The sequence below is a fragment of the Arvicanthis niloticus genome, chromosome 16 (genome assembly GCF_011762505.2).
Source record: "Arvicanthis niloticus isolate mArvNil1 chromosome 16, mArvNil1.pat.X, whole genome shotgun sequence".
NCBI lineage: Eukaryota > Metazoa > Chordata > Mammalia > Rodentia > Muridae > Arvicanthis > Arvicanthis niloticus.
Genome location: NC_047673.1, coordinates 15285887 through 15303001, shown reverse-complemented (window position 1 = coordinate 15303001; position 17115 = coordinate 15285887). Strand labels below are relative to the sequence as shown.

General features: G+C 51.6%; 2 protein-coding genes across 7 annotated transcripts in view; both read right to left on the bottom strand.

Moving 5' to 3' along the window:
- Nucleotides 1-730: 730 nt before the first annotated feature.
- On the bottom strand, nt 731-6497 carry Nkx6-3 (NK6 homeobox 3). The gene is made up of 3 exons (XM_034521000.2): nt 5546-6497; nt 3086-3255; nt 731-1940 (listed from the first exon to the last, which is right to left on the bottom strand). The coding sequence occupies exons 1-3, from the start codon at nt 5928-5930 to the stop codon at nt 1707-1709; spliced, it is 789 nt and encodes a 262-aa protein (XP_034376891.1). The 5' UTR covers nt 5931-6497; the 3' UTR covers nt 731-1706.
- A 4232-nt stretch (nt 6498-10729) lies between these two features.
- Ank1 (ankyrin 1) overlaps nt 10730-17115 on the bottom strand; it is a 176127-nt gene continuing 169741 nt past the window's right edge. For all 6 annotated transcript variants that reach the window (XM_076913909.1, XM_076913908.1, XM_076913912.1 and 3 more), the window contains one exon: nt 10730-11380. In XM_076913909.1, the coding sequence (XP_076770024.1) occupies nt 11354-11380 (27 nt within the window). In that variant the 3' untranslated portion in view covers nt 10730-11353. The remainder of the gene's footprint in view (nt 11381-17115) is intronic.

Sequence of the window (17115 nt, the reverse complement as noted above, 5' to 3'; positions counted from 1 at the left end):
CGCACATAGCCTCGTGGGTCTGAGGTCTACTCAGGGCTCCCTCTGTGCGGTCTCTCTATGGTGTTAATAACTCTTCCTAATAAGTCCTGTGCTCAAAAGAACAGTCCACAGTGTGCTTGCACTCCTTTTTTTTTTTTTTTTTTTTTTGTTGTTGTTGTTTTGTTTTTTTCGAGACAGGGTTTCTCTGTATAGCCTTGGCTGTCCTGGAACTCACTCGGTAGACCAGGCTGGCCTCAAACTCAGAAATCCGCCTGCCTCTGCTTCCCAAGTGCTGGGATTAAAGGCATGTGCCACCACTGCCCGGCTGTGCTTGCACTCCTAACCTGAAACTCGTCACTGGGCACATGACCCAGGTATTCTAATAGGAGTGATACAAGCTGTGGCCAAAATCTGTGCTCACCCATTAGAGCCTGAGGTGCCTGTCAGAGAAGAAACTGAGGCAGCAGTGAGCACAGGACAGGTCCCTTCCCCTTAACCCTGAAACACCTGGGATGTGGAAGAAAAGGAGGTAACTGAGGATAGCAAGTTGGTCTATGGGTGATGGTTTCCGATTCTTCTTTTTTTTTTAAAGATAGATTTATTTATTTTTTACAAAGGATTTATTTTTATTATTGAGTGCCTGTGTGTCTGTGAGCATGCATGCAGTACCCGAGGAGGCCAGAAGAGGGCGTCAGATCACCTTACAGCTGGAGTTACTAACCTTTGTGAGCAGCCTGTGACTGGGAACCCAGCTCCAGTCTTCCAGAGGAGCAGCAAGTGATCTTAACCACGGAGCCATCTTTCCAGCCCAACCGATAATTTCATGACACGAGAGAACACTGCCACTATTCCCTTTAGAGAAGCGCAGGAGCCGCGGGGAGGTTTCTGGGATTTTCATCTTTATTCTAGTTTTGATTTAAACGCCTGGGTGACCAGCAGTACTCCCAGCCCCTTGTCCTGCCTGGGGTTCGCCCAGTCTGGTGCCCTTATTGGAGGAGTGTGGCGTTCAGAGCCCTTCTCTCCGTCCTGCTGAGATGCTCCCAAACTCTGATGGGTGCCCAGGGATGCCTTGGTGGGTACCTCCCGGATACAACAAAACCTTAGGGTTTGCTCATCTGTTTTCCCTCTGCCTGGCTTCCCCTCTTCCCTTTCCCAGAGTCTTCCTTGATACATCGGGATCTGCGTTGACAGTAAAGTGCAGTTGGGGGCCACAGGGGCCCTGAAACTCAGGGTTAGAAGGGTTCCTGTTTTCAGGACCCTCTCCCCTCGCAGAGGTGGATTTACTCCTGCTCCCAGCAGTGGGATCATTAGGAAGCACACCTGGACCTCAGGCTCCATCTTTTGCTTTGCAGTCCCAGCCTACGACTGGGCGCAGTACCTCGTGTGACTCCCTAACCAGCTGGTCCTTAGGGGGAAAAGCAGCGCATCTGGAGAGCTCCACAGCCAGGTTCCTTGCTGCAAAATAGCCTGCCCACTTCAGAGCAGGGCTGATTGGGTAAGGGGCCCAGAGGGGGGGGAATGGCAGAGAGGTGCGCCATCTCCTCCCTCCGGCCACTCACCATCCCTCTCCTCCTTCCCTTCCTTCCCTCTTGCTTCCTCCTCCTCCTCTTCCTATTTTCTTTCCTCTTTTCCTCCCCCTCCCCCCGAACTCCTCTCTTCTGGTCCCTGCCCACAGCGGGCTGCACGGAAAGGGGAGGGGAAGGCTGGTCCGCGCGTCTGGCCCGGGGTCACACGCTGTGCGCGCCCAGGCTGAGCACGGAGAAGGCGGCCCGGTGCTTGCGCAGCAGCAGGCGGATCTTCTCGTCGTCCGAGTCTGGGTCCAGCGGTTTGTTGTACTCATCGTCCTCGTTCTCCGAGGCCGCGCGGTCCCCGCTCGCACCGCCCGGGGCCCGGGGCGTGGAGGACGAGGGCTCCAGGGCGCTCTTCTTCCTCCACTTGGTCCTGCGGTTCTGGAACCACACCTGCGAAGAGCAACCGGGATGACGGGGCCGGAGCTCCACTACGGCCGCCTCGCTACCCCAGAGTCAAGTAGCGACCATGCACCAATGCACGGTGCAGCAGCCTGACATTTGCATTACCCGCAGGGGGAAATAAAATAAAATAAAATAAAAGCGTCCCACAGCCCTTTCCTGCGCTATAACAACCCTCCCTGAGCTGTCTCAGGAGCAGTGTAGGTATCTGGGCCATAGCCTCTGAAATGCGACTGGTTAGAATTGTCCCTGGGACTCAGGACAGTGTAAGGCAGAGCCCAGGCCTGCCCTCCGTTGCCCTCCGTTTCACCTCCAGCACAAAACGGAATGAATGACTAAAGTCGCCCCTCTTTTAAGTTTACACATCTCCAGGAACCTCATGAATAATTGGCCCCTAGAAAAATCACATGTGCACTAAGATGGCTGAAGACCGTGGAGCCCTAAAGAGGCAAAGAAACGTAGGAGCCTAAGTCGTCATCTCCTTCCACCTCCACACCACAGCCTTCTCTCGTGGCTGTGACTTCCTTCTGCTGAGGTAGGTCCCATTTGCCCCAGAACCCCTCTAACCTGTTGACACTTCTTCATCTCTTCAGGGTTCATGGGTTTCTTCTCCCATGTCCCCATCCAAAGTGTGGACAGACTAGGGTGGCGATGGGAACCCTTGTCCCTGGACCATGGAGAGTTGGAAGTAAGGAGACTGCCGCCAGCTCGTGAGGTGTGCAGGAGCAAGTGTCTGATCTCTGCCACCCTCCTCCACGTGGGTGAGAACAGGGGGTGTATTATCTTCATTTTAAAGATTGGGAAATGGGCCGGCCTGTCAGTGTCCCACAGATCTCGGTTGATAGCTCGGCACTTGCTGGCCAGACGACCATGAGCCTCAGGCTTGATTAACTGACACTATTTGTAAAATGGGCCACAGTGCTGACTTCAAGAAAAGGTGAGACTTAATGGCCATACTGCTAATAGGCTGTCAGATGGGGCTAGGGAGAGATGGCTGTCATGGTGGTGGTGGTGGGGAATTAGTAATTATTATAATTTCTACAGTAAAATGGGCAGCCATGCCTCCCTCTCACCCAATGGCTTCCTGCCCTGGTAGGTGCTAGACTGCCAGGCAGATACCTTCTACACAGACTCACCTTGACCTGTGACTCCGTCATGCCCAGTGAATAAGCCAGCCTCGCCCGCTCTGGTCCAGCCAAGTACTTGGTCTGCTCAAAGGTTTTCTCCAGAGCAAAGATCTGGTGTCCTGTGAAGGTAGGGCGGGTGTGCTTTTTCTTGTGGATAGTGTCACTCAGAGGGTCTGGGGCTGCCAGGAGGAAGGAAAGTATGGTTAGCAAGGTGAGTGGAGAGCAGATGGGAACATGCCTGGAGGGGGTGCCTGTCCTCATTCTCCCACAGGGATGTGTTCTCCTGAGAAGCCACTGAGGTCCAGGAATGCAGTGACACCTGTCAGTTGACCAGCACTTCTGGTAGTCACAATAATAGTTACTGTGACCCCTATCACACCAGGGTGGACAGGGTCTCTAGAGGGCCACTGCATCAGCTGTAGAGACAGTGAGGCCTTAGAACCGGGCCTTGTACCTTTCCTAGTTTTCCCATAATCCACTGATGCTGTCTGACCCAGGGGATTCATGGGGATTTCTTTTCTATGCCAAGACACCAAGATAAGGATGCCCTCCTTTCACCAAGACGTGGCGTGTCTTCTATTAGATCCCCACTGTTAGAACTCCAAAGGGGTCGGGACCCACAGGTTGAGAACTGCCATCCTAACAGTAGGCTGAGCATCTTCAGTTGGCTCTCCCTTTGTGTTAAACTGACCACTGGCTTTCTTGGCTATTTTCCGGTGTGTGCCTGCTTGTACCAAGTTATGGGTAAGACTTTGCAGCTGCAACCAGACCTCCGGGGCCTCTGAATTCCTCCCCACTTCCTTTCTGTGAGCCCCCAGCTTCCCAGGTCTGTTGGGAAAGCACAGAAGTGAAGAAGGCTTCTGACTCCAATTCCTCTGTGGGCCGCACTGCCTAGCAGCCAGCCTGAAAGCCCACCCTCCCTCAGACCTCTCGGAATCTATGGTACAGCCTAGCTTTGGAGTGCCAGAGTCATCTGGAGAGCCCGGAGACCCCCAACTCAGTCAGGACTGGCTGTTCACGAAGGAGCCCAGGCTCAAAGTGAGCAGAGTATCCATATGCTTGGTTCCCCCAGCAGCTCGTGTGCTCTGCCCTCTTGTTACAGGCAGGGAACTTCAGTCCAGAAGAGGAAAAGGACCTCCTGATGCACTGGTTCTCAACCTTCCAACACCACAACCCTTTAACACAGTTCCTCATGTTGTAGTGACACCCCTCCCCTCCACCATAAAATTATTTTGTTGCTACTTCACAATTGTAAATTTGCTACTGTTACGAATTGGAAATATCTGGCATGCAGGATATCTGATATGTGACCCCTGTGAAAGGGTCATTCAGTCCCCAAAGGGGTCACAACCCACAGGTGGAGAACCACCACCCTAAAAGATGACCACCTTCAGTTCTCTCTCCTCTTGTGTTAAACTGACCACTGGTTTTCCTGGCTATGTTCTAGTGTGTGTATGCATTCAAGATCAAGGGGTGGGTCAGGATGGGGGAGTGTAGGGTGGGGGTGGGGGAGAATCAGCTTGAGCTTGCAGAACCCCAAACTAGATGGTACAATAGGTCCCAAGGGACGAGTGAGGAAGATGGCTGTCATTCAGACACAGCACATGGGAGATAAGAGTTTTGAGGGTTTCCATCATTGGTTCCAAATCCCTCATGCAACGTGGGAGACAGAGATTAAAGGGAAGGAGTGGGGCTTTGCCTCTGTCCCTGCCACATGTTCATCCCACCTGGAGCTTTAGTGGCCCAAGGAGAACCCTGAAAGTCACTGCCATTCTCTCCCAGTGAGCCTCACTGACACATGCCCCTGGCACTTCCTGGATTCCTGATTGACATAATATCCACCCACATCCACTCCAGTTCTAAGAAACCTGAGTCTCAGGGATGGGTGGGGTAAGGGGGCCCCCCCAGCAGTCAGGGCCAAGGTCAACTTAGCGCTCTTGTTCCAGCCACTGCTGACAGGAACCAGGGAGCAGGAAGGTGGGTGATGGGCCCTGGCTTCTGGATGAGACCCCAGTGGGTTTTGGAACAATGCTATGTAACATTGGGCTTTTAGGGATACGGTACTAATTTCAGTGAGTTTTCTTCACCAGGGTAGGTAGCACTGTGCCCCCCACCCCCACCCCCGTGTGAAGGGGCGGCATGACTTCGGGCAGAAGCAAACTGAGCTGCCAGCTGGGTGCTGCACAGGGTGGGATGGGCTGTATTCGTGGGGCCTGGAGAACCCAAGGTCCCTTGAAGGGCAAGAAGTGACGGTGGGTTCAGACACCTGTGCTAGGTGGAAGTAGGCAGGAGCGAGGAGTGTGGGATTCGGTTCTGCTGTGAGCTGAGGAAAGGGACCAGGTGTCAGGCAGGGCTATGCAACGCGGCTGAGGTTAGGAAGGACCCCGTGCAGCCCAACCTTTAAAAGACCCCTACCTCCTGCCTCCTCCTTGGGACAGGCTGGGCTTGGGGTGAAGGCCCTGTACTCACTGTTGCTGCATGGCCGAGCGCTGCCTCTCCAGTCCTGGCCTGTGTCTGCCCAGCAGTTCCGGGTCCGGGTGGGGTACTCATTCCCAGCCTTGGAAAAACTCCCCACCTGGGGGCCATAGTAGACGCCCTGGGAGCTGAGTCCACCAAAGCCTGCCACGTGGGGGTAGCCAGAGAGGAGGCTGCTGTTCGGAGTGGCAACCGGTCTGCTCAGGATGTCAGTGATTCCATGGGGAGTCCCAGCCGCCAGCTGGGGGCCAAGTCCCGGAGGGCTGAGCTTGTAGAAGGAGTTCTGCACCGAGTACTGGCACATGGGAGCCTTCATTTCTGAGAACTGGGCCAGCTGTGTGTTGTTCAGGAGGAAAGTCCCCTGCAGGTTAGACTCCATGGTCTCTAGGTCAGCGAGCCGGAAGTCGAGGAGCCCTTGAAGCCCAGCGCTTCAAATGGTGGCCCGGAATCTCATGGAAGGTTTGGAGAATCAGAGACCCCGCATCCCACCCCGATCCTCCGACTGCCCTCTGGCTCGGCTCTTCCTCAGTGATGGGGCACCTACGTCAGCCCTCTGGAAAGTCAGGTGTCCAGAGAAGGTGGGAGGCCTTTCGCTTTCCCTCTCTGCCCGCTGGGTCTAAGGAGGGGTGCTCTCCATACTCAGAGCACCCGGTTTCTCTGTCTCTGAGTCTGGGGGCCCTCCATCAGAAGTTTTAAGTTCAGTGAAGGGACATTTCCTTGATAAAGATATGGCCCATTAGAATACAGACCTGAGACTGGCTGAGCTGGAAGCGCTGTGTCGCCATTGGTTGGAGCCCACATGGGCCTCACATTGGCTTCTCCTAGACAAATTGCACTTTGAAAGATTGACTGTAAATCAGCCAGTCCGTATGTGTGTGTGTGTGCTCGTGTGCATGTGAGTGTGCGTGTGTGAAAGAATTAGCTCTAGGCGCCCTGTGTGTGGTCAGAGGCTCCAGTTGCATACCCAAGTCCAGTCTCTAAGAAAAGGTGGGTGCCTGGAGGTAGGGACTGGAGGCTCCTGTGGAAGTCTTCATTTGAGAGAGAGAGAGAGAGAGAAAGAGAGAGAGAGAGAGAGAGAGAGAGAGAGAGAGAGAGAGAGAGAGAGAGAGAGAGAGGAGAGAGAGAGAGAGAGAGAGAGAGAGAGAGGATCTGGCTCAGAGGTCACAGTCCCAAGCTGTCCCTGTATGAATGGATGTGAAGCTTTGAGGTAAGATACAGCTGCTTTCCCTTCCTCCTCCAGGACAGGGTAAGTGGGGAGACTGAGCAATCTCTGTTCTCTGGGGGAATGCAAATCTCTGGACTTGAGAACATGGGGGTGGGAAATGTCTTGCTTGGGGAGTGGGCTCTCAGAGTTGCAGGCTTCTGAGGGTCAGGGGGGCATTCCACTGAGGCTGGAGAATGTGGTTCCTGCTTCCGCCAGCTTTTCTTGGTCTCTTCAGTAGTCTCTTCAGCTGTGAAGTCTCTCTCTTGTGAGAGGCTCCTGAGGCAGAGTTCTAAGCAGGGCAGTCAGGTTGAGGCTTAGGACTACACTAACCATAAGAACACCACCATGTGGTTTGTTTCTGAGGAATTTTTGCAATCTGCTAATTCTTGTGGGCACAATCTCTCATTTGACAATGGGGAGATAGAGGCACCGAGGAATCGGGGATTGCTTGCCAGGCTAGTCTCTAAATTCTTTCCTGAAGTCACCCTCCAAAAGTGTGAACTGGCAGGCACAAGGTGACTGGCAACCTAGATGACTTCTTCCTGACCAGGCCACTTGGGCTTTGGGGAACACACTGTCTCCTGTTTGGAGAGATCTGTGTTTTCACGGGAGAGAGACTAGAGCCTTTTCTTTGTTAGCTTTGTTTGAGGCTGAGGACTGAGCTAGAGAAAGCTGGCCTGCCATGGAGAATCTGACTGCAATGTAAGCAGTACTCTCCGTGCCATAGGGGAGCTAGGTGAGGATTGGATAGTAAGGATTTTGAAGGCGAGATGACCTTTCTACAAGTTTGGATAAAAAACAAACGAGAAAGAGTTCTTTTTCTTTTTAAAAGACCTTTAAAATTAAAAGTCTCTCTCTCTCTCTCTCTCTCTCTCTCTCTCTCTCTCTCTCTCTCTCTCTCTCTCTCTCTGTGTGTGTGTGTCCAGAAAAGGATGTTGAATCCCTTGGGGCTGGAGTTACAGGCAATTGTGACCCCTCAGCCTGGGTGACTGATTTCTTAGTGCCATCTCTTCGGCCTGAGAAGAAGTTGTTTTGCTTTTTTTTCCCCAACACACACAAAAAAGGGCTGGATTTGGGGGAGTCAACTTCTAATTTATAACAAATTTTACTTTCAAAACCAAATCAACAAACCAACATGTTGTAATTCACCCTGGAGGCCTTAGGTGGGCTGCTGAGCAGGGAATGTACCTACTCTCTGCAGGAATTCCTTCTTACACCATGGGACAGGGCTTTGCATTTTGGAGTGGTTTCAGTCACTGAGCCATCAACAGGAATGTGTTCCGTTTTCTTTTATTATTATTATTATTATTATTATTATTATTATTATTATTATTATTATTATGTAGCAGTAGTAGTAGTAAGTGCACTGTAGCTGTCTTCAGACACCCCCATAAGAGGGGGTCAGATCTTATTACAGATAGTTGTGAGCCACCATGTGGTTGCTGGGATCTGAACTCATGACCTCCGGAAGAGCACTGACTGCCATGTTCTGCATGTTCTGCCATGTTCACCAGCCCATGTTCTGTTTTCTTTAATGACCTCTTTACAGTGTGCCTTCAACTGATTTTTAGCTCTCGGCAACTCTTTGAGTTGTTCTCTTTCTCCAGTGTCTTTTAACTTTGGTTAATAGCCCTTCTCTGGTGTGTTTCTCTGTTCATCTCTGTCTGGACTTAGGCTCCCCAAGGAAAAGTTTGTAACGGTTTATGTTAGGTTTACGGTAGACCAGGCCATGTATTCCAGATCCCCAGACGTACCACCCAACCAAGGCAGTTGTGGTTCTGACTGAAAGTGTTTCAAAAACCCTCTGGGGAATGCTGAGCCTTCAGTGCCTGAGACACTTGGGTTGGGGTGGGGCTGGGGAGTACTGGCAATTTCAGGGACAAAGATTTGGTCACTCCATAATAATGAGAAGTTAGGAAAGTCATTCGCTGCAAATGATTTGACTTATTTAATGCTGAAGCTGATAAGGGGGTGTTGTCTGGTAACCTCAAGTGACAAATGCAAGAGACTTTAGAAACGGTTTCCTCTGTTCTTCATCGGACAAAGGAGGAAACACCACCGATGGGGAGTTCCAGCTTTGCATAAAGTGTTGGAAACTAATTCGGAACAGGGACCCCTTGCTATCTCAGTAAGAGCGGACTCTTGACACCTCCCCCTGGTGAATGTCAGCAGCTGGCCTGGACAGGTTCTCTGGTTTGTAGGGTCCCGCCCCGACCCCTTCTCGGGATAGCTAGGTTGTCAGCTCTTTCGGGGATGACACTGATTACGGGGCTTTCCAGGATCTGGGCGTTGGTGGACCCCCTGCTTGGAGCAGAAGTGTCTCCTGATGCTACTCAACAGACCCCATCACACCCCAAACCAGGCTATACTCCTGCCCTCGAACTCCCAAAGATGAGCCAAGAAGAGTTGGAGACCAGTACCATGAGTCCGTTTCTTTATTAATTTGACATTTGTTTAGCTGGTGTAGGGAGAATGGTCTATACATCAGAATAGGGTGGGCTGGTCTCTCTCAGTAACAGAGCATGTGAGAGAGCCAAGACATAGTTCATTTTTCATAACAATTAAAAAAATCAAGGTCATTTCAAAACTTCTAAAAAGCGTCTAAGGTGCAGACTGCAGCATTCTCTAGGCATCAAGTGGAGACCCCAAACTCCTCCTAAAACAGCTCCTACTAGCAACGGGAGCGCGCAGCCATGCCGCCGAGGGCGGGGGGCGGCGTGCCAAGCAGCCAAGCCAGACCGAGCGGAGGGTGCCAAAGCGGAGTCGGGCCGCGCAGGGCGCTAAGAGCCGCTACTGGGCGGAGGGTGCGGGGCGAAGCGGGGCGACCTCGCGCCCGTCCTCGCCCGCCCTCCCGGGGCCGCCGCCCCCTCCTCCCCAGGAAAGCCAGCCGCGCCCGTGGACCACAGCATCCCCCAACCCGCGCACCGGCCCGGGGCTAGAGCGCGCGCGGGCTGGAGTCCCCGGGAGGACATCCAGGGCGCGGGGGTGGGGGTGGGGGTGGGGGTGGGGTACGGGCATGGAGGGGCGTCTGTGCTACTTGGAAGGTTTTTATTGTGTCCCGACGACACCCCGAGGAGCGGCAGGCGAGGAAGGTGACCGCCGTCCACCAGTGGCTCCGGGAGAGGGAGAAGAGCCTGCCAGTCTCTCTCCTGGCCCTAGGGGGCGCCGCCCGGGCATGGCGGAGCCGGATTGTGCTGATTCGGGCCTCCCTCTGCAGGAGACTCTAGTGTGACGTTAAGGCTCTTCCCTGAGGGCTCCAAGGCAAGACCAGCCAGTTGAGGGGTCCCTTCCTGGCCTGGCCCTGAGTCTAGATAGAAGAGGGTCTCTCCTCAGCCTCCTACTCAGCAGCTCTATCCTGCTCCTGCTCTCCTTGCGCTGGGCCCGTGGTCAGAGCCAGGCACTTGGCTGACCAGCCTGAGCCCAGTTTTCTGTTCCAGGACCTCCAGCCTGTGGCCACCTGCACTTCAAGCACCAAGTTGGCTCTGGGAGACCTCAGGGTGGTCTGACCTAGGAACTGGCAGGTACATTCACAGCTCTACTCCTTCCTCTTTCGGTGAAAGACAGCCTTTAGCTCCTCCCACATCCTGGAGAAGTCCTCGGGAGCTGAGCTCTTTAGGGCTTTGTACATACTGCTAACGTGTTTCTATTGGTTTGCATAGTATTTATTGTTTTCATATACACAAGGCTGATTACTGTACAGTTTACACTTTGAACACAGACTATTATAGAAGTACTTGACGATTTAGAAAACCTTTTCCTCTATTGGACATGCTGGTGCAAGCCTCGGACAGCCACAGGCCCTTCCCCAGCAGAGAACTTTGAGATGGGACCCTGGCTCCCTTTGAGCCCTACAGCAAAGCATAGGGGCTCCATGCCTTAGGTTTTAAATTTCCAACACAAGGAACCCCGAATGCACTCTCAGGGTGATGAGTTCCCACTGGAAGATGAATAATATTGAAACTGAGAGACAACATAAAAAAAAAATAATAAATCCAGTTTATCCATACAGCTTCAAAGGTCACAGTAAAATCAGTGTAGACTGAGTGAAGGGGAGACCTGCTTGTGTGCACCTGTGTCATGTCATTCTGGGAAGAGCAGTCCCTCCACGGAGGTGGGGGTGGGGTAGGGGGTGTTACAAGTGACGTGTGGTGTATGCAGGTATAGGAAGGAGGCTGGTACATGTAGGACAATGGGCTAAACTGATTTCACGCCGTTTCCAGTTTCCTCGGTCCAGAAAGATGATCTGAATTTCTTACAAATGAGGTTGAAGTCAAAAATCAAAACAAAAAGCAAACAAACGGATCAACCATCCCAGCCACAGTAAAGCCCTTATTCATGTCTGCACCCGTGTGCTCTTTGGGGCTTGTTATCCTCTCCCTTCTCTCGCGGCCTTTGTCCTGATTCCCACAGAGATCCATAGTCGCTAGAGGCAGGACTGAAGACTGTAGGTCATGCGTCTACAGCCAGTCATTCATGCGCATAGGAGACTAAAGGAAACTCCTTACAGAGGTCATGCCGGGGAGCTCAGAACACGTGCGACCCTTCAGTAGCCCTCTGGTCCAGGTCTCCTCCCGTGTGCATGACAGAGTGTGTGGACTTCAGGGTTTGGGTGTTGAGGTGTGATCCTGCAGGACACAGAAAAAGCTGTCAATCAAGAGCTCTGTGCTGCCTTCCAGGGTAAGCCGCCAGGAGAAGTAGTGTCCCAAGCAAAAAGCGGTAAGCTGAGACTGTAGTAGCAGAGGCTAGCCCAGAACACCACCCACCCTTCCCCGATGTCTACCCAGATGTTTCAGCCCACTAGCCGCCCAGCCTCCACTGTTTAATCAGAGTAGATGAGCTCTCAGGAGCCTTCCATAGGGGACAGGGAAGCTGCTATGCTTCCAGAAGGCTGGGGGCGGAGTAGATTCTTGTGCTTAGAAAGTGTCTTTTTTTTTTTTCTGGGACAGGTCCTATGCTAAAAAAAGGTGAGGCTAGGACATGCCCTGATGTTCTCAGTTCAGGTGGGCCTACAGCACTGATATCTGCTCTGTGCCCACCCTGGACAAGATCACTGACCTCAGGATTAAGTCATGGACAAGATCACTGGTCTCAGGAAGTCATGACCTCGAAATTCCTCTTAGCTCTGGTCCATAGACTCTTACTGTCAACTCTCCCTGGCTCCTGTTTTTGCATGCCTAGTGGTGGACTAACTCTGTGATGAAGAAAGCTCTTAAGGCAGGTACATTCTCTCTGGAATAGTACCTCTCAAGCTGGGAAGCAACAGCTTTTTGCACATGAAGTCTAAACCTGACAGCCTGGGATTCACAGCAAGACATCATTCCTGCCTCTATGGCTGTCTGCTGCAAGGCTGGCCTCTTCCTCTTTCCTTAAAAATATCTGTCTGTGTCTCTGTCTGTGTTTCTCTGTCTCTCTGTCTCTCCATGTATCTGTCTGTCTGTCTGTCTGTCTGTCTGTCTGTCTGTCTGTCTGTCTCTCTCTCTCTCTCTCTCTCTCTCTCTCTCTGTGACAGAGTATTGTTATGCAGCTCAGGCTAGCCTGAAACTTCCAACCTCCTGCTTTTGCCTCCCAGGTGCTGGGATTTCAGGAATGCAGGATCACACACAAATAACTTCATGTCTTCCAGCAAAAACTAAAGATTCTATCAATAGGAGCTGGTAGAGAAGAAAAGGGAATTTCTTTATTTTTGTAGTTTTTGTTTTGTTTTGAGATAGGGACTTATCTTTAACTCAGTCCGTCTCAGAACTCAGTTTATCACAGATTGGCTTTGACTTCATGGAAATCCTCTAATCTCAGCATCCTGTGTGATAGGTGTGATCTACCATGCCTGGTTGGGAAGACCATTAAGATGAAGAGAGTTGATGGTATTCTGGGAAGTGGCGTAAAGGTTGGAAGTCATTCTGAGGCAGAGTCGTTCCCAGGCATAGAGCTGTCCTAAGCTCTACAGGTGACAGAACTGTGGGTATATTGGACACAACCAACATGACTCATCTCCATGGTTCTCTGGGGTGGGGGAAGGGAGTGCCAAATGTCTTGTCTGCAGCTGTGAAGACTAAAAGTCAGGCCTTCTTGCTGGGCCCAAGAGTGCTGCCACTTGAAAGGTGAGATTCTGCCCCTCCTGGGTTACCTCTTCCTTTAATCCCATTGCTAGGCTGTGTGCTGTGCGGTCTCCCTCCCCCACCAACGCTGTCATCCTCTCTCCTCAACTTCTGTTCCTGCCTCAAACATGTCCCCCAGAACTTCAGGCTGTCCCTTCCCACTATTACCCATTGGCTAAGAGATACATAGAGTGCCAAGGGTCAAGAGCAGTAATTCTGAAGCCAGACTGTTCAGGTTTGAACCCTGCTTCTGTCGTTACTGGCTGCCCAGCTTTGATCTACGTACTCATCTGCTCTTCAACTTGGTTTCCTCTGCTGTAAGATGGGGCAGCAGCAGAATCCATCACTGTGATGTGTGCATGTCCTGATGACAGGTCCATAAAGGATGGAGGGGTCAGGAAGCATCAAGGGAGCAGGGGGCAGGGAGCATGCTGGGCTTGTGAGTATCTGGCTCTTGGAAAGTGCTGCTGCCTGTGGGTTTTTGTTTTTGTTTTTTTTTGTTTTATTTTTTTTTCTAACCAGCTTCACAGTTGCTCTGGCTGGATTATGAGCACTGGAGGGTGGGGACCCTTTCTCTGAATTCCTTCCCTGGCCACCTACCCCGGAGCTAAGCACTCCTCAGAGAGACAACACGAGAGCTGAGGTTCTAGACACACAGGGTGATTTCCCATCCCACCTGCTTATGGCCAGGTCCTAAGGGAGAAGAGGGCTCACGCCTTGAGATCACTTTGGAGTAGGCATCCCCCTTTTTTTGGAGGTAGGTGGTAAACTAAGACCCAAGTGGAACAGAGACAGGTCCAGCTGGAGCAGCTGGTGGAGCAGGGCGTGGGGTAACATGAGCCTTCAGGCTATAGCCAGGATTTCTCTGACACCAGGCCTCTGCCCCAGGCCACTCTGAGAAAGGCCCATCCTCTCCAAGCTTAGGAGAGGGCTCCTCCAACGTTTTCAGAGCACCTTCACCTTCGCAGCCAGAATCTTGCTTTCCTCCATGCTCTGGCACCTACCCCCGCATCTATGCCTAAGGCTCTTACCAGTTTCCCTTTGCTTCTTACTCTGATGTCCTTCAGGCAGCTGGGTATGATAATGGATTCTAGCTTGAAACAAAGCAAAACAAAACATGCCTTTCTACTTCCTCCCATTGAAACATTAGATTTTTCAAAATGCTCAATCGTCAAAACTAATGGAAGTCTTTAAACCACATGGTTTGTGTGGAAAGTAGTATTCCCTACAAGGGAAACAGAGAGAGAGGCCATGTGCTTTTCCTTCCTCAGCTCCTTGGAGAGTCCTGGAGGGAACAAACAGCCAGGCACATGCAGAGGGTATCAAGAACTAGTACCCTTCCCAGGCTCCTGGCACCCCAGGGCTGCACCACGGCCTATGCTCCAGTGCCCTTAGCTGCTCGCCACATACTGTTTTCTCAGCAGTCCTGGCAGGCACCGTAACACTCAGGCACAGGACAAGACCCAACATGTGCCAGTGAGCCTTGACAGCTCAGACAGAAAACAGCAATTTTCTGGCTTCTTTACTCTTTGGGCCTCAGACACAGGGCCTTTCCAGAGTGGGGGAGACTGGCAGGATCAGAACAAGGTTCAGCCATACCTTGCTCACTAGAGTGTAGAATCCTGCCAGTGGGTGCTGATCGACCCCCATTCCAGCCTGCTTTTAGATATGATACCTATACCTATGCTATATAGCTTGAGAGAAGTTTGAGGGGAAGGAAGGGTCAAACTCCGGCATAACAACTCGACTTTCAATATGCATATAATCATAGGAACAGCATAGTGAAAGATACTGAAATCCCGGATTTTAATTGAGCAGGATTGCAGCCGACTCAGTCAGTAACTCAGTCTCTCACAGGCTCGAAAGCTTCTGCTCTTGAACTACACTCTGGCCCAGTCTGTATCTTAAGACACAAGGTGACTTAGGGGGATATGGACTACACTCTGAGAAAGAACACTGTGGGTCCTCATATGCTGTAAAGCCCTTCCTCAAAAATAAGAGCGCCTGTTGCTACACAGAGGTTCCACAAGGAAAGTGCTGGCGTTATTGCTATGCGTAGACAAAAATGCTGAGGCTTGGAAAGGTCAGTTGACTTGCCCTGAGTCACACTACAAACCAAACCAGCCACGGACGGAATGCCAGAGTGCATACACCTTTACTTACTCCTCATGACACAACACCTCTCATAGTTACTATTTGTGGCCCCTCCCCTGCCACACCCATGCTGTGGCTGGAACCTGGGGTTTCAGGCAGGCAGAGCATGCACTCTACCACTGAGCCACACCCTGTTCTGCACTCGTTTGTAATCGATAAGTAACACATATCCAGGAGAGACTATTTCCATCTTTCCTTGGGGAGTATGAAGCTTCGATAGTTGAGTGACTTAAGGTCATAGAATTTGGGAACAGGAGGAGCCAAGGCTTGAATCTGGATTCCAAGGCTAGTCTTTATGCTTGGAAACAAATAAGATGCTTCTCCTTATTCACAGTAGGTCTGGTCTATAAAATATGATCAGGGGATTAGCGAATACTGAATCACTGCTCCCAAGGGGAATACAAGTTCACACATTCCTCAACAGGGACTCCATCAGCACGCTGCGTGTGTATTTCTGTTTGAGGGTGACACATCACATGCATGTGGCTCATTCACCCATGCTCACCCCACTGCCACCAACACCAGAGCCCTCAGGAAGCCTTAGAACTCCTCTTCCCTGGGTGGACAGACAGAACTTCAACGCAAACAGTGAAATAACTGCTAAAGAACACCAAAATGCATCGTGTCCTTGAATAGATTAAAACTAAAGGATGGCATGAGAGCCAGGACAAGGTACATCTGGGGACAGCGCATGCTGTCCATGGCCAACCTTGTCTGTGTGTCTGGGAATGACTGAGCACAGAAGCACCGGGTGCTTGTTTTGGATTTCAAGTAAAGTTTAGCCAGTAGGCAAATCAGAAGAGGAAGGACAAGGACTAGCTGAACTGCCTGGGGGCATGGGGGTGGGGGTGAGGGCTTGGGGGCAGTTGTGGTGGGAACAGAGCCTGAAGCCCCTTTGTAATTTCTTGCTGAGGATGGGACACTCTTGCTGCTCTGCAACCTGGTCAGACCTGGGCAGGAGCCTGCCACTGTGCGGTCTTCTGCATGGCTATTCCAGTCACCACACCCTCTGCCTTTTGTTGGCAGGGGGCTCAGTGCTGTCCAAACCAGGCTGCTCCGAATTCCTGACTCCTATGCTCATGAGGTCTGGTGGCTAATTCATTCTCTCTCTGTCTCTGTCTCTCTGTTTCTGTCTCTCTGTTTCTGTCTCTCTGTCTCTCTGTCTCTCTCTCTGTCTCTCTCTCTGTCTCTCTCTCTCTCGTGTGTGTGTGTGTGTGTGTGTGTGTGTGTGAGAGAGAGAGAGAGAGAGAGAGAGAGAGAGAGAGAGAAAGATTTGGTGTGTGTTTGGTATATGGTGTGTGTGTGTGGCATGTATGTGTGTGTGTGATCTGTGGTATGTGGTATGTGTATATGTGTGTGTGGTGTGTGTGTGTGTGTGTGGTATGTGGTATGTGTGTGGTGTGTGTGTGGTATGTGGTGAGTGTGTGTGTGTGGTATGTGGTGTGTGTGTATGTGTGTGGTGTGTGTGTGGTATGTGGTATGTGTGTGGTGTGTGTGTGTGGTATGTGGTGTGTGTGTATGTGTGTGGTGTGTGTGGTATGTGGTGTGTGTGTATGTGTATGGTGTGTGTGTGGTATGTGGTGTGTGTGTATGTGTATGGTGTGTGTGTGGTATGTGGTGTGTGTGTATGTGTGTGATGTGTGTGTGTGTGTGGGGTGTGTGGTATGTATGTGTGGTGTGTGGTATGTGGTATGTGTGTGGTGTGTGTGTGGTATGTGGTGAGTGTGTGTGTGGTATGTATGTGTGGTGTGTGGTATGTGGTATGTGTGTGGTGTGTGTGTGGTATGTGGTGAGTGTGTGTGTGTGTGTGGTGTGTTGGAGGGTGCATTCTGGCTACAGCAAGTTAATGAAACAGTCTACTTCCGCTCTGTCCTTCAGCCTCCTCCCTGCTGCTGCCTCCTGTTGAGGACATGGGTAAAGTCCCAGCCAACGAGCACCAGTACAAATCACAGTGGCTCCGGCTGCCACCTTGAGAAAGATGGGGCAGAAGGAGGCATTGGGCAGTAGAAGGCATTCTCTCTCCCTCCCTCCTTTAAAAATGACTCGACCCTTTGGGTCATTTCCAGGCCAGGATCAAGAGCTAATCTTGGCCTACAAACCAGCAGACAGGC

Excerpts from the sequence above, each read along its gene's own strand:
- Nkx6-3 (XM_034521000.2), bottom strand. The coding sequence starts at position 5,930 with ATGGAGTCTAACCTGCAGGGGACTTTCCTCCTGAACAACACACAGCTG. Across the intron at positions 3,256-5,545 it reads CGCTCGGCCATGCAGCAACA|CCCCAGACCCTCTGAGTGAC; the intron begins GTGAGTACAGGG and ends TCCTCCTGGCAG. Across the intron at positions 1,941-3,085 it reads TGACGGAGTCACAGGTCAAG|GTGTGGTTCCAGAACCGCAG; the intron begins GTGAGTCTGTGT and ends TGCTCTTCGCAG.